Genomic DNA, 26,782 nt, shown 5'->3' with positions numbered 1-26,782 from the left:
TCCCTCAATCGCAGATTATCTATATATGTTGTACCCATTAGATTCTCTCATTTATCAGTTATGGCACAGCTTAATGCAATTTTGCTTTTGCATTTTACATTTTGGCCTATGCTGTGTATTGGTTTGCAGAGTCAGTATAAAAGCAAGATTAAGTGTGTCTTTCAGGGAGATGAAGATACCTACAGTTTTTACCAAGGGGGAGATGTTGTTTTAGGAGGGATTTTTCCTTTGCATTCCAGCCCCATATCATCTTTTTCTTTTTTCAAAACCAAACCTGAGGCAACCAAGTATCAATTGTGTGTCATGCTTTCATGATCTGATCAATGTTTTGTAATGTTTAGAAATTATTTTATTTATTTATTCATGTTACATTTATATTTTACAATAATGAAGTTAATAAGTTTGCATTAAATGCAATAATGGTCACATTTAATACATGTGTGTGTGTGTGCGTGTGCGTGTGTGTGTGTGTGTGTGTGTGTGTGTGTGTGTGTGTGTGTGTGTGTGTGTGTGAAATCCATTGCAGCTTCACTCCTAGAGCTCTGAGGTGGATGCAGACGATGATCTTTGCTGTGAGAGAAATAAACCAACGGCAAGACCTTTTGCCAAACTTATCATTGGGCTACCACATCAAGGACAGTGGTGATGACATACCTGTATCTGTGAAGAGATCTCTTCTTCTGGTCAATGGACAGCCAGAAAAGGACAGTGGACAGAGCTGTACAAAAGATATACAAAAGCAGCCGAGCCCTGTAATCGTGGGAGATGCTGCATCAGGAGTCTCCATGGCTGTTCTGAGAACTTTAGGATCCTTTAAAATACCCATGGTAAAATAAAATATTTCTTAATTAATCTCTTGCAATTGCATTTCATTTTCCTTTCCATTTTGGTGATGTAATGTTGATTTCCTTTATATGAAATACAAACAAAAGTTAAGAAAAAGACAAACAATCTCTCTCTCTCTCTGTGTGTGTGTGCATACATAAATCGTCAATTAAAAGTGCTAGCATATATTTGGTTGTACTGTATTAGTTCACTTATTAGTTACTTTCAATTTTACTGAAATGTTGTGTTTTCATATTTTAGGTGAGCTACTTTGCATCCTGTTCATGTCTCAGTAACAAGAAAGAGTTTCCAGCATTCATGCGGACAATGCCAAGTGATGTATTTCAGATTAAAGCTTTGGTAAAACTTGTTCAATATTTTCAATGGACATGGGTTGGGGTGATCGGTGTGGAATCAGATTATGCTCGCTTTGCAATCCAGCTTTTCTTAAAGGAGTCCGAAACATTTAATATTTGTCCTGCTTATGTTCACTTCTATTCTGTTGTTTTGATGCAAGATGCAGTGGAGGAACTTGTGGACATTTTAAAATCATCTTCTGCCACAGTCATAGTAAACTTCTCTGGGGAATCAGAACTACATAGTATACTAAAAGAGTGCAGACGGCAAAATCTTACTCATCTACAGTGGATTGCCAGTGAGGCCTGGGCCACATCTAAAGCCCTCTGGGGCAATTTTGGTGATCTGTTGAAAGGAACATTAGGGTTTGCCATACGGAGAGCTGATATTCCACATCTTGGTAGTTACCTCAGAAGAGTAAATATTTCTGTTGCTCAGAAGTCAGATTTTCTCTCCGAGTTTTGGGAAGAGACTTTCCATTGTCGACTGAATGGGTCTTTAAATACTCATGTACATGGAGAACAGCCACAGAACTGGCCACCTTGTAATGGCAGTGAGAGTTTGGATGATGTATACACTCCTTATTTAGACGTGTCACAACTCAGAGTCTCCTACAATGTTTATAAGGCTGTGTATCTCATAGCAAATGCACTACATGACATGAGCACGTGTGAACCAGGAAAAGGCCCCTTTCAGAATGGGACATGTGGGTGTCTGTCTCAAATTCTGCCATGGCAGGTGTGTCTTACTCACCATTTTGCATTTTCTGCCTATATTGTGCTAATAAGAAATTATCAAACACTGTACACATTTTAAAACAATGTTTAAATGTAACATATATGCATTCTATATATTGCCATCCATGCATTTTAATGATTTGCTTTGCATCATCCTATCTCCCAACATTCATCTAAGCTTCTGTACTATATGAAAAGAACACATTTCACAACACTAGGAGAAGAGGTCAGATTTGATGATAATGGTGATCCCATTGCATCCTATGACCTGATGAACTGGCAAAGAGAGTCGGATGGCTCCCTTCAGCTAGTGAGGGTGGGATTCTATGATGCCTCCCTCGAAAATGAAAAGGACCTAGTAATAGATGAGCCAGCAATTATGTGGCACAGAGGAGAGAAGGTGTGTGCCATCCCACTCATCACCCGATATTGCTTGCTTTGTCTGTTTTTCCTTCAACTCTACCCAGTAGTTATGGCAGAACTAAATAAAGTATTTTTTTTTAAACTGAAATGGCAATGCTCTATTGACTTTATTTTATAATAAAAATTTTAGTTTTTTAAGTTGTATATTTATTTATGCAATGGAAATATGTAGTGACATGCAGTCTTGAGACTATAGTGTTTTTTACTGCTTGCTCTGCTGTGGTCATTAGGCACCAGAATCACTGTGCAGTAAAAGCTGTCTTCCAGGCTCCAGGAAAGCCATGCAGAAAGGAAAGCCAGTCTGCTGCTTTGACTGTATACCATGTGCTGAAGGAGAGATCAGTAATCAAACAGGTGTGGATTTTCTCAAAGCTCCTCACTTTTTTTTATTTTCTTTATTTTATTTTTTTTGGGTGGGGGCCAGGGGGTTATATTTAAAATTAAACTATAGATGCATTTTATGCACTCCATTTTCACAATTTTTTCCACAGATTCAAATGATTGCCTGACATGTTCTAAAGAAACATGGCCAAACCAAGCCAAAGATCAGTGTATTCCTAAAACTTTAGTGTTTTTGTCCTTTCAGGAGCCCTTGGGAATAATTCTATGGGCATTTTCAGCATTTGGGGCCTGTGTAGCTTTAGCAGTGATTGGTGTGTTTATAGTGTACATGAAGACACCAGTTATACGAGGAAACAATATAGAGTTAAGTTTCCTTCTCCTTCTGTTCCTCTGTGCATGCTTTCTGATTGGCCTAACATTTATAGGGAAGCCGACTGACTGGTTATGTCAGATTCGTTATCCAGCTTTTGGAATAAGCTTTACTCTCTGTATTTCATGCATCTTGGCAAAAACTGTAGTAGTTTTAATGGCTTTCAGAGCCACACTCCCTGGCAGTAATGTCATGAAGTGGTTTGGCCCTGCTAAACAAATATCAAGTGTAATCTTGTGCACTTTTGTGCAAGCACTTATTTGCATCATATGGTTAACAACAAAGCCTCCTTTTGCATCATACAACACCAAGTTTATGAGTGCAGCTATAATTGTTGAATGTGCTGTAGGATCTGAAGTTGGATTTTGGTGTGTCTTAGGTTATATTGGACTCTTAGCTTGTTTGTGTTTTTTAATGGCATTTTTGGCGAGAAAATTACCAGACAACTTTAATGAAGCTAAATTCATCACATTCAGCATGCTTATATTTTTTGCTGTGTGGATAACATTCATTCCAGTTTATGTAAGCTCTCGTGGAAAGTATACGGTTGCTGTCCATGTCTTTGCTATTCTTGCATCTGCCTTTGGTCTCTTGCTTTGTATATTTGCTCCTAAATGTTACATTGTTCTTCTGAAACCTGAGAAAAATGACAAAAAGCACATGATGAAAAAATAACAAAATAATAATAATTATTATTATTAGTTTTAAACATTTGGAATAATACACTACAGTCAAAAGTACAGTTGTAGTCCACAGTTTATTTGTATTTTTTCAACTGAATAAAGAGTTGAAGTTACCTGGTTATGACAATTAGCTTTTTATATTAATGTCCACAAAAGCCTGTTCTGTGTCACTGAGTCAATAAACAGTTCATCACATTCCTCAAGCTGGTCTGAACCTTCTTGGCTTATTGCATGCACAGTTTTCTCACAGGTAGAATGACATACTTTTGCAAAATGGTTTAATTTGCCACAGAGTTGCACAGCTTTCCTTTTGCAGGACTGTGAGAGCGATCAGCAGGACACTTATGTCCAGAGTAGCCGCATCCTTTGGGGTTCATTGAAGCAGCATTTCTAGGCTGCAAACTGTACACTATAGAGACTGTATCTGTTCCCTGAACTAGAAATTACAAAAAACAAACAAACATCCAAACCAATTTAAGAGTAACAATTTAATTGATGTTCAAAAAAAAATAAAAAAACAGATGTAATACAGATAAACAAATGATGAAGCTTGGCTTATTGAATATCAGGTCTCTATCTATGAATGCACTTTATGTAAATGATAACCTAGATTTGCTCTGTTTGACAGAAACCTGGCTAAAACCTGATGATAACATTATTTTAAAAGAGTCTACCCCACAAGAATACTTTCATAAACATTTGCCACATTTAAAAGGTAAAGGGGAAGGTGTTTCATGGTATAACTTGTTTAAAGTAATGGTGCTTCATATAACATTATCCAGAGAAACAAGTATTAATGATAAATCCCCTGTGATGCTTGTACTGTCTACTGTATACTGCCCTACAAAGGCAAAATACATTAACTCGCTAGAGTGTGAAACTGAGGAAAAATGGCTTTAAAATTGTTTACTTGTTCCGCAAAATTAATTATAGGTAGTACACTGGAAAATTAACAATTAGATGTTTCAGTAATGGAAATGATCTACGTAAAAAAAAATTGTGAGCTCAAACTTGATTTTTACCTTTATTCTGAAGTGAATATACTCTGCCTTTGCATTGTCTGCAAAACCTGAAAAGTCACACCCAGGCAAAAGGCAGTAACTTCCACATTATCAATATTTGGTTGCTGATCACCATTTACAAAATTGTTATAGTAACACCTGTATAAGATCTAGTGATCATGGTATGTCTCATATATGATAATGCATATAGTAATGTGACAGTATTAAGTTTTTTTATCATAACAAGCAGATTAAAAGTTAAACAGGAGTGGATACCGTGGATACCAATTTATTTGATATGCTCAATTAATGTAAAAGAATGTTAGACATAGCATTAGGGCTGGGCGATATATCTGACGATATGATCATGCGCATCTAGTCAGTAAATCTGGTTCCGTGATTACAGCTAAATCGTCATCACCTGCTTTTGAATGGAGCAGCATTTAATAGACAGAGCCGTAGATTGCTGACAAGCTAAGCAATATTGCGTTCATTATCGAAGGTGATTCATCTGGGATAATGAACGCGATATTGCGTAGCTTGCGAGCGATCTACGGCTCTGTCTATTAAATGCTACTCCAATTATAAGCAGGTGATGTCGATTTTAGCGGTAATCACGGAAGCAGCTTTACTGATTAGATGCGCATGATCATATCGTTAGATATATCGCCCAGCCCTACATAGCATAATTGCTTTTATATTGATTTGTATGAAAAAGCCTAACCTAAAGGAATGACTTGTGGATTGATTTGAAAGCCAACAAATGGTAATAATGCTCAAAATGCTCGTGGACAATGACTGCACCTCTAAAGACCCCTCTGTCAAGCTCCTGAAATTTATAGACGACACTACAGTCATCGGTCTCATACAGGACGACAACAAGTCTGCTTACAAACAAGAGGTTGAGCAGCTGGCTGTCTGGTGCAGCCTTAACAACTTGGAGCTGAGCACTCTCAAAACAGTGGAGATGATAGTGGACTTAAGGAGAAACCCCCCTGTACTCCCCCATTCACCATCACAGACAGAACTGTGGCGGCAGTGGAGTCTTTCAGATTCCTTGGAACCACCATCTCTCAGTACCTAAAGTTGGAGAATCACATTGATTCCACTGTTAAAAAGGCCCAACAAAGGTTGTACTTCCTTAGCCAGCTGAGGAAGTTTAACCTGATACAGGAGCTGCTGAAACATTTCTACTCAGCTGTCATTGAGTCTGTCCTGTGCACTTCAATAACTGTCTTGTTTGGTTCAGCAACAAAATCGGACATGAGAAGACTAAAGACAGTGGTTCCGACTGCTGAAATGATTATTGGTGCTCCCCTGACCACCCCTCAAGAACTGTATACATCCAGAGTGAGGAAAAGGGCTCAGTAATCCACTTTTTTTTTAATTTTGCCATCTGGCCGGCGCTGCAGAGCCGCAAATACCAGGACAGCCACGCACAAGAACAGTTTATTCTTCCAGGCAATCTACCTCACGAAAAAATTTCATGTTCACTTATGCAATAAAAATGTGCAATATCCTTTTTTTTATTACACCCTCCATCCTAGTACATTCCTGCATCTCATTCTATTCTATTTCATTATCATCTATAGCACAAATGTTCATACAATCGATTTATTGTGCAATATTTCTCTTGATTGATCAATTCTTTATAGTGCATTGTTATGTAGAGCTGTTTGGTAGATCCCAATCCATCTAATTTGTTTGTCTACACTGTAATTAAAATGCGGCAGACTTCAATGGACAGTAAAACAAAGGCAGATCACCGTATAACTCCAAACTGGAACCATTACTTCATATTGACGTGCGGCTAAACAAAGGCAGAACACTGTAAGTGAAAGTGAAAGAGCGATATCTGTGTTATAGTCCCCTGCCTTGGTTTCTCTGGGGCTTTTAACCTTTTTTACGGTTAAGACGACCAAATAATTTTTTGGAAAAACAACAAAATTGGCTCAAGATACTTTTACACATGATAAAAGCTTGAATGTCCCCAAAATATTTTGCACGACAGTATACAGGCCACCAGGGCGCCATACAGAATTTATTAAAGAATTTGCTGATTTTAGTTAGTGCTGGCTGCACATAAAGTTTTACTTCTTGGTGATTTTAATATCCATGTTGATAATGAAAAATATGCATTGGGATAAAGAGGAATAGACATTTTGAACTCTATAGGGGTTAGATAAAACATACTCATTGTGGAAATCATACTTTAGATGTAATACTGTCACATGGAATTGAGGTTAAAGGTGTTGAAATTATGCAGCCAAGCAATGATCTCACAGATCATTATTTAGTTTTGTGCAAACTTCAAATAGCTAAAACTGTAAATTCTATTTCTTGTTACAAGTATGGTAGAACCATCACTTCTACCACAAAAGACTGCTTTGTAACTAATCTTCCTGATTTCTTAGCACAGAACAACTTGATGATGTAACAGAAACTATGGACTCTCTCTTTTCTAGCATTTTAGTTACGGTTGCTCCTTTACGCTTAGGTAAGATTAAGGAAAACAGTCTGAAACCTTGGTATAATGAGCACACTCGCACCCTAAAGAGAGCAGGCTGGAAAATAGAGTGCAGCTAGAGGTATTTCATATTGCTTGGTGGGAAAATTCACTATCCTACAGAAAAAACATTAAAAACTACTAGATCTGATTATTTGTTGTCTCTTTTAGAAGAAAACAAACATAAACCCATGTATTTATTCAATACATTGGTTAAATTAATTAAAAATAAAGCATCACCAGACTAACATTTCCCAACAGCACCACAGTAATGACTTTATGAACTGCTTTACTTCCAAGATCGATACTATTAGAGATAAAATAGTAACCATGTAGCCGTCAGCTACAGTGTTGCATCAGACAGTGTGCTACAGATCACCTGAGGAAGAGTTCCACTTATCATCTACTATAGGAGAGGAAGAACTGTATAAACTTGTTAAATCACCTAAACCAACAACATGAATGTTAGACCCTATTCCATCTAAGCTCCTAAAAGAGGTGCTTCCAGAAGTCATATATCCTTTTCTGACTATTATTAATATGTCATTGTCAGTAGGATATGTCCCCAAAACCTATAAAGCCTCTCATAAAAAAACACAACTAGGCCCCAAAGAACTAGTTCATTACAGACATTACAGATCTCGAAACTTCCTTTTCTGCCCAAGATACTAGAAAAGGTAGTATCCTTACAATTATATTACTTCTTGGAGAAAAATGGTATCTGTGAGGATTTCCAGTCAGGATTTAGACCATATCATAGAACTGAGACTGCTCTCCTTAAAGTTACAAATGACCTGCTCTTATCATCTGATTGTGGTTGTATCTCTCTATTAGAACAATTGGATCTTAGTGCTGTGTTTGACACTATTGACCACAACATTATATTGAATAGACTAGAATACTTTGCTGGCATTAATGCAAGTGCATTATAGTATGGTTCAAATTGTATTTTTTGACCACCATCAGTTGGTTGCAGTGAATGAAGAGGTATCACATCGATCACAAGTGCAGTATGGAGTTCCTCAAGGCTCAGTACTACAGCCGTTACTTTTCACACTTTACATGTTGCCTTTGGGAGATATTATAGGAAGGATGTTGTTAACTTTCACTATTATGCTGATGATACTCAGCTCTGTATTTCTTTGAGGCCTAGAGAAACATAACAATTTTAAAAAATTAACAGAATGCATAGTCAGTATAACCTGGATGAGGAATAATTTATTTCTGCTAAATTCAAAAAAAAAAACCTAGAACAGTTCAAGACTTGATGGCTGCTCTATTAATTATTCATCATCAGTTGGTTTGTTATTTGATAACAATATTTCATTTGAAAGTGTCATTTCTAGAATTTGTAAAACTGCCTATTTCCATCTCAAAAATATATCTAAATTACGACCTATGCTCTCAATGTCAAATGCAAAAAATGTTAATTCATTAAACGTTAACGTTAATGACCTCAAGTTTAGATTATTGTAATGCTTTATTTTGTTGTTGTACATACTTAATAAACAAACTCCAGCTACTCCAAAATGCAACAGCTAGAGTTCTTACAAGATCCAGGAGGTATGACCATATTAGCCAGGTTCTGTCAACACTGCACTGGCTCACTATCAAACATTGTATAGGTTTAAAACCTTTCGAATTACTTATAAAGCCCTGAATGGTTTAGCACCTCAGTATTTGAATGAGCCCTTTATTGCACTACAGTCCTCCACATCCGCTGCATTCTCAAAACTCTGGCAATTTGATAATTCCTTGAATATCAAAATCAAATATGGGCAGCAGATCCTTTTCCTACTTAGCTCCAAACTCTGGAATAACCTACCTAACATTATTCGGAAGGCAGACACACTCTGTCAGTAAAAGTCTAGATTAAAGACCCACCTCTTTAACCTAGTTTACACATAACACACTAACACATTTCTAATATTCAATTCCGTTAAAGGATTTTTAGGCTGCATTAATTAGGAAAACCGGAACCGGGAACACTTCCCATAACACACAATGTACAATAATGGCTTCTATGCTAATATTAGTCAGTTTCTCTCTTATTCCGAGGTCACCGTAGCCACCAGATCCAGTCTATGTCCAGGTCAGATGGTCACTGCAATCACCTGGATCCAGCCCAGATGGTGGATCAGTACCTAGAGAGGACCTCTACAGCATTGAATGTCAGCGAAGACCAAGACACCTAGATGAGCCCCAGAGACTGATCCACAGTCAAGACCTTGTCTTCTAGACAGCCACTGGGACAAGACCACAGGAAACAGATAATTATCCTGCCCAATCTGACTTTGTTGCAGCTTGGAATTGAACTCCTGGTTTTGTATGGCGAGAGGAGAACTGCCCCCGTGACTGAGCCTGGTTTCTCCCAAGGTTTTTTCTTCATTCTGTCACCGATGGGGTTTTGGTTCATTGCCGCTGTCGCCTCTGGCTTGCTTCATTTGGGACACTTAATTTCCAGCAATTTCGTCAACATGATTGCACAGATACTATTTAAACTGTCGGCAGTCCCTTATGGTGGCCTCCAAAACAAAAAAGTGCTTCTCTGAATGTCTAAACAGACTACAACACTCTAGATATATTCTCAGTGCCCTTGAAGTTCAGAGCTTGAAATTCACCAACTAACTTAACCGATGCCAAGACTAGGAGGAGAGCCATTTTAAGTTATCTGGCCTGCAAATCGGGCGAACTGAGAGGCTTAAAGCGGGGCCCTCATAGGACCATGACAAGTCCAAAGATTGCACAGTCTGAGGATGAGAAGAGTTCAGCCTCTTAGGTCTCTTCAAGAACTTAACGATCAAGTAATTTATGCCTATCTATTGGCCAGCTTCGAGAGAATGGTTTACTGTGAAAGCTGGCACATATACTTTGGGTGTGAAGGGGCGCACCCCTTATCCAACAGCTCCTGCTAAAAGATTAGCACATAGGAAATGTTTGCAGTTTGCAGATGCTCATTCTAAACTTTGTTCAGTGCTCACAACAATTCCTGAAAGTGTTGGAAAGAGGACAAAACCCTCAACATCTGGGACATATTATGCCTCCCTGCAATACATTCCCACCAGTCTGTATGTACCTCATTTGTGACCAGTTAACCAAATCTAATAATGGTCAATTATGCTTTCGTGTTATAAATTAGAAATGTTGTATTTAATAATTTGGTGATGTTGTATCCTTAAAAAATGCACAGATATATATTGTAATAATTAAATTAAATTAAATTCAAGTTTATTTGTATAGCGCTTTTCATGATACAAATCATTGCAAAGCAACTTTACAGAAAATTAGATTTTTACAATATTTAGTAGTAGTTTATAAGTGGTGATCAGCTTATCTCCAAATGACAGGAATTTTCAAAAAAAAAAAAAAAAACATATATAATATGAACACTATTAACAGCAATTATAATGTGATTGCATAGTAGGTAGCAATATTTGTTAGTTATGTATGTTGTGTCAGGGTTAGCATCATCTGGGGGTTGCTGCTTCACAGCATCACCTTGTTAGCGCACTTTCATGGCAAGTCCAAGTTTGCCTTGGCGCGATCCATAACCTCCAACAGCTCTACATACGCAGGGCAGGAGGATTGAGAAAGCTCAATAAATCTGCAAATAAACTAAAATATGTACATTTAATCACACTGTTGTTGCATCAAAATGTGAAGTAAACAGGCAGGACACAACAGAAACATTTATTTTCTCAAAATAACACATCAGTCTGAAAAGACAGATGCTCTTCTATGTCTCCGGCTTTCAACATCTACAAAAATAAACATTCTTTTAGTCTAAGTAAAATGAATGGAACATGATGGAATAATGAAGTTTATGCCTTAAACCCGTCTTTCCCTCTCTTTTGAAGAAGCTGAGAAAACCACCTCCTCCTCACATAAACAGGCTTCTGTGTAACGTTAGTTAACTCCCAGCGTGGGCACAATGAAGACACAAGCTCAACAAGTCTGAAATATTACATGCAAAATATTACTTTTAACAATTACCATTTAAACAGCCTCAACATAATTATGATAATCTTTATTACTTAACGCAGTTTCCTTTAGGAAACTAACATATATTAATTTTAAATGCGAAAAATAAGATATCAAATTAACATGAGTGTAATCGTAACCATAACCATCTATTAACACCTCAAAAAGTGCAGAAAATATTCTAAAATATTATGTAAAATATTATTGTAAAATATTATGTAAATATGACACAAGACACTGACGGACGATATATTAAAAGTAACGTTAATGCTATATATATATATATATATATATATATATATATATATATATGTGTGTGTGTGTGTAATAATATGTTAATATAATTAATACATAATAAAATGTGTCCTTGTAAAGTTAATAATTCATACATTATTATTATTAATTTTTGTGTATCCATGTATTATACTGGAACTGATTGAGAAATGGAAGTCCATTCTTTTTCACATTACAGGTGTGCACACTTGGATTGAAGAAGGAAAGCTGCAAAAACAAATGTGGACACAATGATCTCAGTCTGGAACAGCAACAAAGAAGAAAATGGCTTGGAAAAACTCACGTGCCTTCCACACACTACAGACTTGTTCTGGACAAAGGACTTCTAAAGGATTTGAGGCAAATGTCTCTTTTAGTTACTTATATACACATAGTTATGTACACACACATGTAGGTACACCGGATACAATTTTTTATATTATTTTTGGGACAACTTGAGGTGTTTCATTCTGCCCTACTGAAGAACTGCTCAAACATCTTGAATTTTCATTATGCCTACATGGTTGCAAGGAGACAACTATCCTTGACCACTATGAAAATGTAGGTTGTCAGCAAGCCACAACCACTACTGGTAAGTGGGAAACAACATACTGTGCATAACTAGTAAACATTTCTCAATATGTAGGGTGATGTCAATTGATTTGAGTTCATTTTATTATAGGTGTACAGTGTGGTTTTCTGAAAACATACCAAAGAATGGTTAGCCAAAATTTGTTTTATTCTTCCAAATAAACATTTGTGCGAGACATCAATAAGTATGTAGTGTTGATGCATATACAACAACAAATAGCATTGAATATGAAAGTAACAAAACTACAGCAAAATATAATGTTTATTAAAAATGTAACATTAATCTAATTCCAATTAATATAACTACAAAAGACCAAAAGCCTCTTATGCTTCTCTGAAGCCCACATAATGTCCCAATGGAGAAGGGTATGAACCCTCCTGTTTCGTCTTCCCAATCTCTCTACTTTCAGCATCCATTCCAGAACCATCCTGTATGCCACCAGCCTGTATTGACTGTAAAATAAAATAAATGTGTGGTTTCTTGTGGCCTTGGACGGCGTCTCCAGTTAATTTTGGGCAAACTAAAAAACACCTCTAAATGCAGTTGCTTAGTAACGCTGGGAAACCATTTTGTTTGGTAATGCAGAGAGATGTGGTCTCACCAGCTAACTCACTGACTGTTTCTAATGGCGGAATTAAATTGGTCCAGTCATGGCAGCACTGAGATTCTTCCTCTGTTGGCAATGGTTGACATTTGCCACATGTGCACCACCATGTCTCTTTAGATCTTCGTCTGCCCCAATTATTATATATATATTTTTAAATGACCGATCGTTTCATTAGATAATAACCTTATTCATCATTTGGTATCTTTTAAAGTCCTTTGAAGCTGCACAGAATAATTTTGACCTTCAAACGTTTGGAGTCCAGTGAAGTACACAATATTGAGAAAAGTCCTGGAATGTTTTCATCGAAAACCTTAATTTGTTTTTGAGTGAAGAAATAAATACATAAGTATCTTGGGTGATATGAGGGTGAGTAAATTATCAGGAATTTTTTATTTAAAAGTGAACTTATCCTTTCATTAAATGCATATATCACCTAATGCATGGAGTTCACATGAGGAAAATGTGGAAAAATCTCTAAAAGACAACAGATTAACCACTGATCTATGATAGAGAACATATATAGATCAGTGACATTAATACACAACAGCAAATGCGCATCTAACTTTAGCAAGTGAAAAAACAATACAAAAACATTACATGTTCTTTACCCTTTTGTAAACTCTGATAACATTATCAGAATCATTAGAGCATTATTTCCAAGTATGCTTGCGCATACAAGGAATTTGTTTTAGTGATATAAGCTTCCAGTGCACAGAGACAATAACACACAGAAAAAAAGCTAATTGCAAAAACATAAATTGTTATAAACAGTTGTGCTATAGATGATAATTGAATAGAATTGAGTAAGATGCAGGGATGTACTAGGATGGAGGGGTAACAAATAAATATAAGGATATTGCACATTTCTATAGTGTAATTGGGAAACATTTAACTGTTCATGAGGTGGATTGTCTGGGGGAAGAAAATGTTCTCGTGCCTGACTGTCCTGGTATTTGCGGCTCTGAAGCACCGGCCAGATGGCAAAAGTTCAAAGATGGGGTAACTTGGATGAGAGGGATCCAGAGTGATTTTCACACACACACACACACACACACACACACACACACACACACACACACACACACACACACACAAATAAATAATAATCAATAGTCCATACTCCATAAATTATTAGTAATTGTTCTTGTTGTTATTCTGTGTATAAAATGAAGGATCTAACTTAAAGGATTAGTTCAACCAAATATGAAAATTATGTCATGAATGACTCACCCTCATGTCGTTCCAAACCCGTAAGACCTCCGTTCATCTTTGGAACACACTTTAAGATATTTTAGATTTAGTCTGAGAGCTTTCTGATCTTCCATTGAAAATGTATGTACGGTATACTGTCCATGTCAAGAAAGGTAATAAAAACATCATTAAAGTAGTCCATGTGACATCAGTGGGTCAGTTAGAATTTGTTGAAGCATCGAAAATACATTTTGGTCCCAAAATTATAAAAATTACGACTTTATTCATTGTCTTCTCCTCTGGGTCTGTTGTGAGCGCTTTCACAATGCTGCTGACTTATGACCCGTTGTGCCCAATAACAAAGATAACACATCAGCAGCATTGTACGTCAACTGTCACAGCAGTTGTGCTCCCAACAAACCTTTTGCAACAGATATATCAAACATGCGCATGGTAAGAGCATCTATGGTAATTTACGTTGGCCAAAACACACAAGGAAACGTGTTGTGAAATAAAATATCACCGGCAATCACAGACATTCGCATTCGGATGGGATTAGTTTTCTCAGAGAATCACTGAGTTTGCTCTAAAACAGCAGGTAGGTTGCTCTGGAATTATCACAGAGGTTGTGTGAGGAAAATTCAGACGTGGCAGATTTGTCACGCTGTCTAGTCTCTGTTTCCCTGAGTGTCCATAAGTGGGCTCACTTCCCCTTAGGCACTTAACCGTAGGCAATAGTATTCCTCTAGTCTTGCCCTTTCATCAAAGTAATTGCACTCCTGATAATTTCACCAGGTGCAGTCACTTTATTGTCATTAGCCTCCCTATAAATACCAGTCATTTCCTGTTGTTTGTATGGAGTCCTTACCCTTCATGTATCCAGCATTCTTGTTTCTCGAGATTATTCCCAGTCTGCTCGTCCTCCGAGTCCTCTCGTTTCCCGAGTTCCCTTTCCTGTTCATTTCCTTTGTTTGTTTTGGACTGCTTTTTCGGTTTTGACCTTTGGCTTATGTTATTGGATTACGATTTGGATTACCCTTTAATAAAGACATCTGTATTTGGATCTCTCGCTCTCCCTGTGTCTCTCTGGATACACGATCGTCACAGAAGGACTCCATCTCTTGAGATCCAGCGGTATGTCTGTTCATATTTCCTCCCCAGTCACCGAGCGGGAGAGGAATGGTTTCGAGGGTACCCGCCTGGTCGTGCTTCGTGGGACCAGGGGAGGTCGCTCAGGAATGAGTGGTCGAGAGGAGGTTCGGCATTACTCTCCACTATGGCCCCCCGTCGACCCTGGGTTCGGGAGGAATGGATGGGAGCCGCAGTCTCACCATTATGGACGGAGAGGGGAAAGGAGACGCAAGTCTGCCGAACCAGCGCCGCTGCACAAGATGGCCACCAGCCCAGTGCCGCTGCACAAGATGGCCGCCAGCCCAGTGCCGCTGCGCCGAATGGCCGCCGACCCAGCTCCATTGCACAGGATGGCCACCAACCCAGTACCACGAGGCAAGATGGAAGCCAGCGCAACACCACAGCACAAGATGGACGTCAGCCCAGTGTCACAGCACAAGATGGCCGCCAGCCCAGAGCCACTGCACATAATGGCCGCCGGACCAGCACCACTGCCCATGATGGCCGCAGGTCTAGTGACACTGCAAAAAATGGCCGTCAGCCCAGGGCCACGAGGCAAGATGGATGCCAGCACAGCGCCACAGCACAAAGTGGTCACCAGCTCAGCACCACGGTGCAAGATGGCCGCCAGCTCAGCGCCAACGCCCAAGATAGCCGCTGAGACATTTTTGGATTATTTCTCCATGCTGTCAAAAATCCTAGAGATTCCCAGGAGTGTTCACATCACGTCTGCTGATCCAGAAACTGTTCACGTCATGTCTGCTGAGCCAGCACCACAGTACAAGATGGCCACCAACCCAGCGCCACTGCACAAGGTGGCCGCTAGCCCGGAGCCACTGCAGAGGATGGCAGCTATAGTGGGCTTTCCTGAGTTGAATTAGGTCCCCGTTGACTCTCCAGAGTTGAGTCAGGTTCCGGTTGACCCTCCAGAGTCGAGTCATATTCCCGTTGACCCTCCAGAGTTGAGTCAGGTTCCCGTTGACCCTCCAGAGTTGAGTCAGGTTCCGGTTGACCCTCCAGAGTTGAGTCAGGTTCCAGTTGACTATCCAGAGTCGAGTCAGGTTCCTGTTGACCATCCAGAGTCGAGTCACGTTCCAGTTGATCCTCCAGAATCAAGTCAGATTCCTGTTGACCAGTGTTAATTTCGTTGACTAAATATTTCCGTCATTATTTTCGTCACAAATATATTTTTGCGGATGAAAACGAAACGAAAACTAAAAAAGAAGGCACTGATGGAGACTAAAACTATGACTAAATTGATTGACATTATCGTCAACGAATAAAGGACGAGACGAAAATAGACTGTGACAAAAATCAAATCAGCAGACAGGAGAGATGCGAGGAATGAACAAAAGAACCGGCAAAACGGAATAGGCGAGACTGCATGAGAGAAGAGAACCAATCCGAGCCTGACTTATTGAGACGTGAAGCGAAGGTTTTCAGTTTTTAAATGAGCTCCCGGGAAGACGGCATTCGAAGAGGTGATGTCTAAAAGAGCGACAAAATGTCCACAGCTCACTTCACGATTGACGACGAACAAAACAAAACGAAGTGTAAAGCATGCGGAGCGCTCATTCGTGGCAACACAACCAATTTGAAAAGACATTTACAGACGAGCCACCCGGACATTTTCTCAAATGTAATTTCACAATGATGTTCTTTTGTTTATTGAGTTAAGCAAAATTGGAAGACTGCAGTGCGTAGATGTTGTAGCATTAAATATTACGAACTGAAAAGTACTGTAAAATAGCCCCACTTCAAGTTAGATGAGAGCACAATACTAATACGTAATATTATGATACATACATTTGATTAATACTAATGTTTAGTATATTTTATAATGTTCTACTTGTTGACAATATCACAAATATTTCTATATTAGTCATGTGAAACGTGAATGTTCACATCCTATCATTATACATACTAATCTAGCAATATTATAGTATTTAAAACATACAATATTGCTAGACAAATGAATACCTTATAAAATCTTGTTACTTTTTTTATCCACCCAACTTATTAAATGTTTACTTTAAATGTATGCACTCCTTGTTCAGCTCAGCTGTAAGCTTTAAGGTTCTGGACATAACTTTATTTTTCTTTTATTGATGGTTAATTGGCAGCTAGTTATTGTTTACATTATCATGACAGTGTTTGTTGCTGCATAAAAGCTTTTGAATCGAAATAAAGACACAGTTGTGTTGAAATAAAGTTGAATTTGTGTTTTATATATTTTGGTTAAGTTTGTTTCCTATACCAGCTGTAAAAAAAATTGTCTAGTAAATCTGTTATTGATTTTAGTCTTATTTTAGTCCACTAAAATACCAAGCAATTTTAGTCGACTAAAATACCAAGCAATTTTAGTCGACTAAAATACCAAGCAATTTTAGTCGACTAAAATACCAAGCAATTTTAGTCGACTAAAATACCAAGCAATTTTAGTCGACTAAAATAAGACTAAAATTAAAACAAATCAGATGACTAAAACTTGACTAAAACTAAAAAGAATTATAGTCAAAAGACTAAGACTAAAACTAAATAAAAATTTTGTGTCAAAATTAACACTGCTGTTGACCTTCCAGAGTCGAGTCAGGTGCTCATGGACCCTCCAGAGTCAGGGTTAGTCACGTCGACCTTCCAGAGACAGGGCTAGTTCCTGTTGACCTTCCAGAGTCAGGGTCAGTCACTGTTGACCTTCCAGAGCCAGGGCTAGTTCCTGTTGACCCTCCAGAGTCAGGACTAGTCACCGTTGACCTTCCAGAGTCAGGGCTATATACCGTGGACTTTCCAGAGTCAAGGCTAGTCAACGTTGACCTTCCAGAGTCAACTCAAGTCACTGGTGATCTTCAAGGACAGATTCAAGTCACTGGTGATCTTCAAGGACAGAGTCAAGTCACCGGTGATCTTCAAGGACAGAGTCAAAGCACCGGTGATCTTCAGGGATAGAGTCAAGTAACCGGTGATCTTCAAGGACCGAGTCAAGTCACCGGGGTTCTTCATGGGAGAATTCAAGTCACCAGTGATCTTCATGAACAAATACAAGTCACCAGTGATCTTCATGAACAAAGGCAAGTCACCATTGATCTTCATGAACAAGGAAACACCATGGGAATACCAGATTCTCGTCATTTCTCTGTGGAACTACTAGAGCCTCTCCACGTCTCTGATGAACTACCAGAGCCTCCCCACGTTTCTGCTGAACTATCAGAGCCTCTCCACGTCTCTGATGAACTACCAGAGTCTCTCCACTTATCTGAGGATCTACCAGAGTCTCTCCTCACTTCTGCGGAACTTCCAGAGCCTCATCACATCTCAGTTGAACTCTCTGAGCACCCGACTGATCCTGCTGTGGCCACGGAGGCTACCCTTAACTTGTTCATGTTTTTTGTTTCAGACTTGCCCAATCAGACTTATCCTCCTTTTTATTCAGCCACATGGAGGTGGTGGTCTTCGGCTCCGCCCTGGGGGGCGCCTGGTTCGGACGCACGGATGTGGTGGTCTTCTGCTCCGCCCTGGGGGGCGTCTGGTTCGGCCGCACGGATGTGATGGTCTTCTGCTTCAACCTGGGGGGCGTCTGGTTTGGACGCTCGGATGTGGTGGTTTTCTGCTCTGCCCTGGGGGGCGTCTGGTTCGGCCGCACGTATGTGGTGGTCTTCTGCTCCGCCCTGGTGGGCCTCACGTGATGTCCTTCTTGGACTTGTGTTTTTGTGTTTGTTTGTTTTTTTGTTTTGTTTTTTTGTTCTTCTGTCTGTTTTTCTCCTATGGACCTGGCCCTCCGCCCCTCCCCCTGATCCTCCGCCGGTCCACCTCCCTCCTGGGTTTCTTGTCTGTGTCTTTCGTTCTGTTTCCCTCTAAGGACCTGGCCCTCCGTCCCTCCCCCTGATCCTCTGCCGGTCCACCACCCTCCTGGACTCTTTATTTTGTGTTGCACTTCTCTTGTCTCTGTTTCCCCATTTTACCTGGTCATCTTGTCTCTATTTCCCCATTCTACCTGGTCCTCTTGTCTCTGTTTGCCCCATTTTACCTGGCCCTCCGTCCCTCCCCCTGGTCCTCCGCCCCTCCACCTCCCTCCTGGTCTCTTTGTGTTTTTGGTTTTCCCTTGGGTTCGGGTGGAGCATCTGGTAGCTGCTCCGTGAAGGAGGGGGTAATGTCACGCTGTCTAGTCTCTGTTTCCCTGGGTGTTCATTAGTGTGCTCACTTCCCCTCAGGCACTTCACCGTAGGCACTAGTATTCCTCTAATCTTGTACTGTCATCACAGTAATTGCACTCCTGTTAATTGCACCAGGTGCAGTAACTTTATTGTCATTAGCCTCCCTATAAATACCAGTCTTTTCATGTTGTTTGTATGGAGTCCTTACCCTTCATGTATCCAGCATTCTCGTTTCTCGAGATTCTTCCCAGTCTGCTCGTCCTCCAAGTCCTCTCGTTTCCCGAGTTCCCTTTCCTGTTCCTTTCTTTTCCTTTGTTTGTTTGTTTTGGACTGCTTTTTCGGTTTTGAACTTTGGCTTATGTTATTGGATTACGATTTGGATTACCCTTTAATAAAGACATCTCCATTTGGATCTCTCACTCTCCCTGTGTCTCTCTGGATACACGATCGTCACAAGATTCGGACGGGATTAAAATCACCAAGTACGTCGGTGAAACACAGATTTCTCTAATGGCCCCCTGTAAAACTAGTCCCACCGGAATGCGAATGTCTGTGATTGCTCGTGATATTTTAAACATGGCTTTGCTATACTAGCCATTATGTATTTATTGTGTAATAATACTAATGGTAATCAATCCGAATGACTATATGCAATGCATTCATACAGAGCATGTGATCTCTGTGATGCTCAGATGCACAAAACAGACCCTCCCACCTCTGTAATAAACATGGAGATGTTAGTCCCGTCCGAATTGATACATGAAAATCGCAGACGTCGTGGTAAGAATCGAAACTCAAATGCAGTTTAGAAAACTAGTGCCGTCCGAATAGGGCTTTACTTGTGACTTGCACATGTGTGACTTACTCCCACCTTTGCTGCTGAGTTTGAAATTGCTACTAACATAACATCAATGCAAGAACAAGTATGCAGCTTAAACTGGATATGGAGGAGTCATAAAATAAGCAGGTTAAACTCACAGCTCATGCAGTATTTACTGACTGTGAATGGAGATGTCAGTCATAAGCTGTGCACCATCCTTTGCCAGATGATAAGCATTTTAATCTTTGTTTTGCCTAAATTACAGTTGATTCATGTGAAATATCCACTCATGTACATCCTTTGCAATATCATCAGACAATCTCTTGTCAATGGAAAGACTGTAAAGCCGTGCAATGCATGAGATCAGATGTCGGTAATGGTCAAATTTGTGTACTGTGAATTTGCACGTTCACTAAGGTCACTGCCAGCCAATAATCACTTGGGTACACATTTCTGTCCCCCATATTTTTTTATTTTTTTTAATGTATTATTATTTACCTTATTGGAATCAAAATTAGGAATTTACAAGAATTGGTACCATAAAAATTCAAACAATGCCCGACCTTACCCAAACTCATACGTTTTTTAAACACTTTCTTTTCTTTTAAACCCTCACGTACCACCCTCTTTGCTTTTGCCCTTCTTAAAAACAACCACATGATCTAATACGTGAATGCACTTTTCAAAAATTTCTGTATAAAATAGTTGCCCCTGGCAACAGGCATATACTGTAGGTAGTATGTTTGCTTAACATAGCGTCAAACTTGACAATCTATGAGATTAACATCACGTTTAACTTCAAAGTCACTATATAACATCAGTCGAGTTAGGAACAGTAAGCCTCTGTAGTTCCATGTTGCTTCTTATCACAGTGAAAGAGAAAATATTCTTTATAATAATCTTTACTGTAAAACGTTGTATTGCAATTGGGTGTTTATTGTCTTCCACGTTTGATCAGTCAAAGCATCTCTAACTGCATGTCATTCAGCTGTAGTGATATCTGATACATTTGTCCATATAAGGGATTTCCTGGTTCTCACTTGTGAAACAGACATTAACGTACATGTGTATTAGGGTTAGGGTTAACCCTGCTCCATAATGCTCACATCGTCTCATTTTGGGGAAAAAAACAGAAACATAATACTTTGTAATGCAGTAACTTGAGTAGTTTTTAAGCAAGCTACATTTTTACTCTTACTTGAGTCATATTATTTTTCAGTACTTATGTTAAGTTATTCCTTAAGTAGCTATATTTTTACCATTCCAAGTGATCAAGGGCTTAAGACATATCACTTCAACCCATTGCAAAAGTTCCACCTATGACCTAGGCACTCATGCGATGTAATCAATGGGTGTATATACAAGTAAACATCTTGTACTTTATTAAATTAAACTTATAGTTTAATGAATTATATGCAGCAATAAACAGCATGTAAACTAGACCTGCAAGATTCTGGATAAATTGAAAATCATGTTGTTTATATATATATATATATATATATATATATATATATATATATATATATATATATATATATATATATATATATACACACACACACACACACACACACACACACACACACACACACACATATATATATATATATATATATATATAGGCCTATAAATTGGAGATCACGATGCTCATGGTTCTACAGAAAAAAAATATATTAGAAAACTAAACAAAATATAAATGTACTATTAATTTACTTAAGTCTTTTTAAAATATATATTAATTTATTTTTTTTTATTATTAAATGGGGTCAGTGTCTCAATTCATCAAGACCTGTTTCTCAATAAGAATCTTTCGAATGAATGATTCAATGACAAATACTTTTTTTTTAATAGGCAGTTTGTCGCCACCTCGTGGCGGAAGAGGATATCGCCTTATAAATACATACACGTGTTACCTTCGTTTTGATCACTTCTGTAGAGAGAATAAGTGTTTATACCGATACTGTAAACTTGTATCCGAGTACTTCTGTTATGTAACACAGAAATAATGATGTGTGTTTGAAAATACGCTCTTTCTGGATCAGCTGCAGCAGGAATGATTAATTAAGATGGGAAGCAACAAAACATGATTCTCAGGCTCCACTGACACTCGCGATGTGAAACAGTCATAATAGACATGGCTGAATTGTTGTCATTCAGGAATAAGATAGCATGGGTGTTTGAATTGAGATATTTAAATGATATATATATATATATATATATATATATATATATATATATACATATACATATACATATACATATACATACACACACACACATATTTACAGACTGCAAACATTAACCACGAAATTTTTATACAAGTTAAACTTAACAGCTATAAATAATACTATTTTTTCATCATATGCTTTTTGTCATTTCTCTCAGGTTTCAGTAATACAATATAACATTTAGGAGCAAATATGCAAAGCAAGAGACCAAATGCAGATGCTAGAATAGCAAAGACATGGACAGCAACCATATATTTTCCACGAGAGCTCACATAAACTGGAATGAATGTTATCCACACAACAAAAAATATAAGCATGCTGAATGTGATGAATTTAGCTTCATTGAAGTTGTCTGGTAATTTTCTGGCCAAAAATGCTAATAAGAAGCACAAAGAAGCTAGGAAGCCAATATATCCTAGCACACACCAAAATCCAGTTTCAGATCCGACAGCACATTCAACAGTCATAGTTGAACTTAAGAACTTGGTGTTGTATGAAGCAAAAGGTGGATTCGTTGTTAACCATATGATGCAAATAAGTGCTTGCACAAAAGTGCACAAGATTACACTTGATATTTGTTTAGCAGGGCCAAACCACTTCATGACATTACTGCCAGGGAGTGTGGCTCTGAAAGCCATTAAAACTACTACAGTTTTTGCCAAGATGCATGAAATACAGAGAGTAAAGCTTATTCCAAAGGCTGGATAACGAATCTGACATAACCGGTCAGTCGGCTTCCCTATAAATGTTAGGCCAATCAGAAAGCATGCACAGAGGAACAGAAGGAGGAGGAAACTTAACTCTATATTGTTTCCTCGTATAACTGGTGTCTTCATGTACACTATAAACACACCAATCACTGCTAATGCTACACAGGCCCCAAATGCTGAAAATGCCCATAGAATTATTCCCAAGGGCTCCTGAAAGGACAAAAACTCTAAAGTTTTAGGAATACACTGGTCTTGGGCTTGGTTTGGCCATGTTTCCTTTGAACAGGTCAGGCAGTCAATTGAGTCTGTGGAAACATTGGGGGAAAGGGGGAACATAAACCACCAATATTCCTTTCTTCTTAGAATACCATTAAATGAGGACTGTGAAGAAATTCACACCTGTTTGATTACTGATCTCTCCTTCAGCACATGGTATACAGTCAAAGCAGCAAACTGGCTTTCCTTTTTGCCTGGCCTTCCTGGAGCCTGGAAGACAGCTTTGACTGCACAATGAATCTGGTGCCTAATGACCACAGCAAAAGAGACAATAGAAAGTAGAAAAAAATAAAATAAAATAAAAATTATATATATATATATATATATAAATATATATATATATATATATATATATATATATATATATATATATATATATATATATATATATATATACCACTTGTCTACTTACAATATGTATTTCCTGAATTTGGTCCAAGTACTGTATACAAGTTGGCATGATTCAAGTATGCAAAAACTAGTTTCTAATATGTGACCCCCTCTGTGAAAACCAGTCTACAGTCTCAAAACCTAATTATGAGATAACAATCATCAAATTTTGAACACTCTACTACAAAATTATATCCATCCTATTTATTTGTATTTTTTCAAACTGCTTATACTCTGTTGGAGATTCGTAGCCTATTCCAATGTCTCGGGCCACAGACAAGGACTTGCTTTGAGGGAACAGCACTACCCACTGAACTATTAGGCTGCATTACCAAATTATATCTAATCTAATGAAATTTATATTGGCTTTTACAAGTGTTTTTTTTTTTTTTTTTTTTTTTTAACATCTCATAATTTCAGGGTATGCGAGTTACATCAAATGGAATTTGAGTTGAGGGCAAACTTTGCAGGACAGTGGCTATCCAGGAGCAGGATTGGATGTATATATTATCAGTGCAAAATTAAACAGTTACAAATATATTCACATGTGTACACAAAATTAAATGAACAGTGCATTTCCATTTAAAATTATGAAACTGTATTATTGTTAGTTCAGCCATTAATTTTAAGTAGAGTTGAAGAAAAAGCAAACATAGTAAGCAGTATCTTGTAATGACTGGGATGGCACAGACCTTCTCTCCTCTGTGCCACATAATCACTGGTTCATTTATTACTAGGTCTTTGTCATCTTCGAGGGAGGCATCATAGAATCCCACCCTCACTAGCTGAAAGGAGCCATCAGAACCTCTTTGCCAGTTCATCAGGTCATAGGATGCAATTGGATCACTGTTTTCATCAAATCTGACCTCTTCTCCAAATGTTGTGAAATGTGCTCGTTTCATGTAGTACAAGAGCTTAGGAGACAGCATAAAGCAAAGAAAAGCAAACACATTAAAACATATAAATGTAGCTTTAGAGATTCTTCCCTTTATATAATTGAATCATTGATTTAATATTTGTACACTGTATGCTAATTAATTCTAAGCATATTACTGGAGGAGAATGTAAAATAGAGAATAACACACACCTGCCATGGCAGAATAGGATACAGACTCCCACATGTCCCGTTCTGAAAGGGGCCTTTTCCTGGTTCACATGTGCTCATGTCATGTAGTGCATGTGCTATAAGATACACAGCCTTATAAACATTGTAGGAGACTCTGAGTTGTGACACGTCTAAATAAGGAGTGTATACATCATCCAAACTCTCACTGCCATTACAAAGTGGCCAGTTCTGTGGCTCTTCCCCATGTACATGAGTATTTAAAGACCCATTCAGTCGACAATGGAAAGTCTCTTCCCAAAACTCAGAGATAAAATGTGACTTCTGAGCAACGGAATCACTTACTCTTCTGAGGTAACTGCCAAGTTGTGGTATATCAGCTCTCCGTATGGCAAACCCTAATGTTCCTATTAACAAATCACCAAAGTCATCCCAGAGGGCTTTTGAAGTTGCCCAGGCCTCACTGGCAATCCACTGAAGATGAGTAACATTTTGTCGTCTGCACTCTTTTAAAATACTATGCAAATAGGAATCCACAGTGAAGCTAATTATGACTGTGGCAGAAGAATATTTTAAAATCTTTACAAGTTCCTCAGCTGCATTTTGCGTCAGTGCAACAGGATAAAGTTGGACATAAGCAGGACAAATATGTAAATTTTCTGACTCTTTTAAGAAGAGCTGGATGGCAAATCGAGCATAGTCTGTATCAACACCGATCACTCCAACCCATGTCCATTGAAAATAATGGACAAGTTTTACCAAAGCTTTAATCTGAAATAGATCACTTGGCATCGTCCGCATGAATGCTGGAAACTCTCTCTTGTTGCTGAGACAAGAACAGGATGCAAAGTAGCTCACCTAAAATATGAAAACACAACATTTCAGTAAAATCAGCAATGCAATAAAATGAAAAGGAAACAACCAGATATTACTATTTTATATGGACCTAAATGTTCAATATATACTATAATTAATACAAATTAAATGCAAATTAATGCATATGTAAAAAGAAAAAGGTATATATTTGAACGTAAGTGAATCTAAACGATAGGCTATTTATTACCAAGACAAAACAATTGTATTTCTAATAAAGTAATGCTTAAATATTTTTGTTTTACTAAAGGTATTTTGAAGGAGCCTAGACTTCTCAGAACAGCCATGGATATGCCTGATGATGCTTCTCCTACGATAACAGGGCTCGGCTCCTTTTGTGTGTCTTCACAGCTTTGTCCACTGCCCTTCTCTGGCTGTCCATTGACCAGGAGAAGAGACCTTTTCACAGATACAGGTATGTCATCACCACTGTCCTTGATGTGGTAGCCCAGTGATAGATTTGGCAAAAGGTCTTGCCGCTGGTTTATTTCCCTCACAGCAAATATCATTGTCTGCATCCACCTCAGGGCTCGAGGGGTAAAGCTGCAACGGATTTCACACACATAATGAATTACATAACTGCTATTCAACAAGTAAAAAATGCATTTGAGTTCAGACAGCTGATTGGACAATTTTTAGACACACACACACACACACACACACACACACACACACACACACACACACACACACATATATATATATATATATATATATATATATATATATATATATATATATATATATATATACAGTTTTTGTTACACAGAATTTATAAGGCGACAAAAATTTAACACACAATTTATACTTAGTTGGTTTAGGTTTGGTCCTAAGGGAAGAAATCGATGATATGGGACTGAAATGCAAAGGGAAAAGACCTCCCAAAACCACATCTCCTTGCTGGTAAAAAGTGTATGTATCCTCATCTCCCTGATAGATGCACTTATTGTTGCTTTTATACTGACTCTGCACACCAATGCACATCAGAAACCAAACCGTGAGGAGAGCTGCAGAAAGTAGTGCCATAATTTATACAGACAAATAAATCTGGTGAGTACAGAATTTATAAACATCATCTGTGATTGAGGGATGGCCTTAACATTTCATGAGGGAACACACAAGCCAATAGAATAATCATATCCTGCAGTCTTTTAAGTACCAAGAGACTGTGAAAGCTAATAGTAATGAACACCTGCTGTACATTCAGATAACTTTTTTTTTTTCTAACATTTTCAAGTAAGGCTTGCTAGTT

At 38.3% G+C, this 26,782-nt stretch overlaps 3 protein-coding genes across 3 annotated transcripts; 2 read left to right on the top strand and 1 right to left on the bottom strand.

Moving 5' to 3' along the window:
- The first annotated feature begins 560 nt into the window (after window positions 1–560).
- LOC127977397 (extracellular calcium-sensing receptor-like) lies at window positions 561–2,035 on the top strand. Its single transcript, XM_052582294.1, has 2 exons — window positions 561–827; window positions 1,087–2,035. Exons 1-2 carry the CDS (start codon window positions 561–563, stop codon window positions 1,996–1,998), a joined length of 1,179 nt encoding a protein of 392 aa, XP_052438254.1. The 3' UTR covers window positions 1,999–2,035.
- Window positions 1,998–3,729, top strand: LOC127977396 (extracellular calcium-sensing receptor-like). The gene is made up of 3 exons (XM_052582293.1): window positions 1,998–2,325; window positions 2,573–2,696; window positions 2,834–3,729. The coding sequence occupies exons 1-3, from the start codon at window positions 2,110–2,112 to the stop codon at window positions 3,727–3,729; spliced, it is 1,236 nt and encodes a 411-aa protein (XP_052438253.1). The 5' UTR covers window positions 1,998–2,109.
- An 18,608-nt stretch (window positions 3,730–22,337) lies between these two features.
- LOC127977346 (extracellular calcium-sensing receptor-like) lies at window positions 22,338–26,556 on the bottom strand. The gene is made up of 6 exons (XM_052582221.1): window positions 26,330–26,556; window positions 25,776–26,073; window positions 24,682–25,515; window positions 24,287–24,508; window positions 23,328–23,451; window positions 22,338–23,233 (listed from the first exon to the last, which is right to left on the bottom strand). The coding sequence occupies exons 1-6, from the start codon at window positions 26,554–26,556 to the stop codon at window positions 22,338–22,340; spliced, it is 2,601 nt and encodes an 866-aa protein (XP_052438181.1).
- Between the last annotated feature and the right edge of the window lie 226 nt (window positions 26,557–26,782).

This window comes from Carassius gibelio, chromosome B18, assembly GCF_023724105.1.
Source record: "Carassius gibelio isolate Cgi1373 ecotype wild population from Czech Republic chromosome B18, carGib1.2-hapl.c, whole genome shotgun sequence".
NCBI lineage: Eukaryota > Metazoa > Chordata > Actinopteri > Cypriniformes > Cyprinidae > Carassius > Carassius gibelio.
The sequence above is the reverse complement of the archived record's forward strand: the minus strand, read 5'-3'. Positions and strand labels throughout refer to the sequence as shown.

Coding starts and splice junctions, on each gene's coding strand:
- LOC127977397 (XM_052582294.1), top strand. CDS start 561: ATGATCTTTGCTGTGAGAGAAATAAACCAACGGCAAGACCTTTTGCCA. Junction 828..1,086: donor GATCCTTTAAAATACCCATG/GTAAAATAAAAT, acceptor TTCATATTTTAG/GTGAGCTACTTTGCATCCTG.
- LOC127977396 (XM_052582293.1), top strand. CDS start 2,110: ATGAAAAGAACACATTTCACAACACTAGGAGAAGAGGTCAGATTTGAT. Junction 2,326..2,572: donor ACAGAGGAGAGAAGGTGTGT/GCCATCCCACTC, acceptor TGTGGTCATTAG/GCACCAGAATCACTGTGCAG. Junction 2,697..2,833: donor AGAGATCAGTAATCAAACAG/GTGTGGATTTTC, acceptor TTTTTTCCACAG/ATTCAAATGATTGCCTGACA.
- LOC127977346 (XM_052582221.1), bottom strand. CDS start 26,556: ATGGCACTACTTTCTGCAGCTCTCCTCACGGTTTGGTTTCTGATGTGC. Junction 25,516..25,775: donor GCTCCTTCAAAATACCTTTA/GTAAAACAAAAA, acceptor TTCATATTTTAG/GTGAGCTACTTTGCATCCTG. Junction 23,452..24,286: donor TGTGGCACAGAGGAGAGAAG/GTCTGTGCCATC, acceptor TGTGGTCATTAG/GCACCAGATTCATTGTGCAG.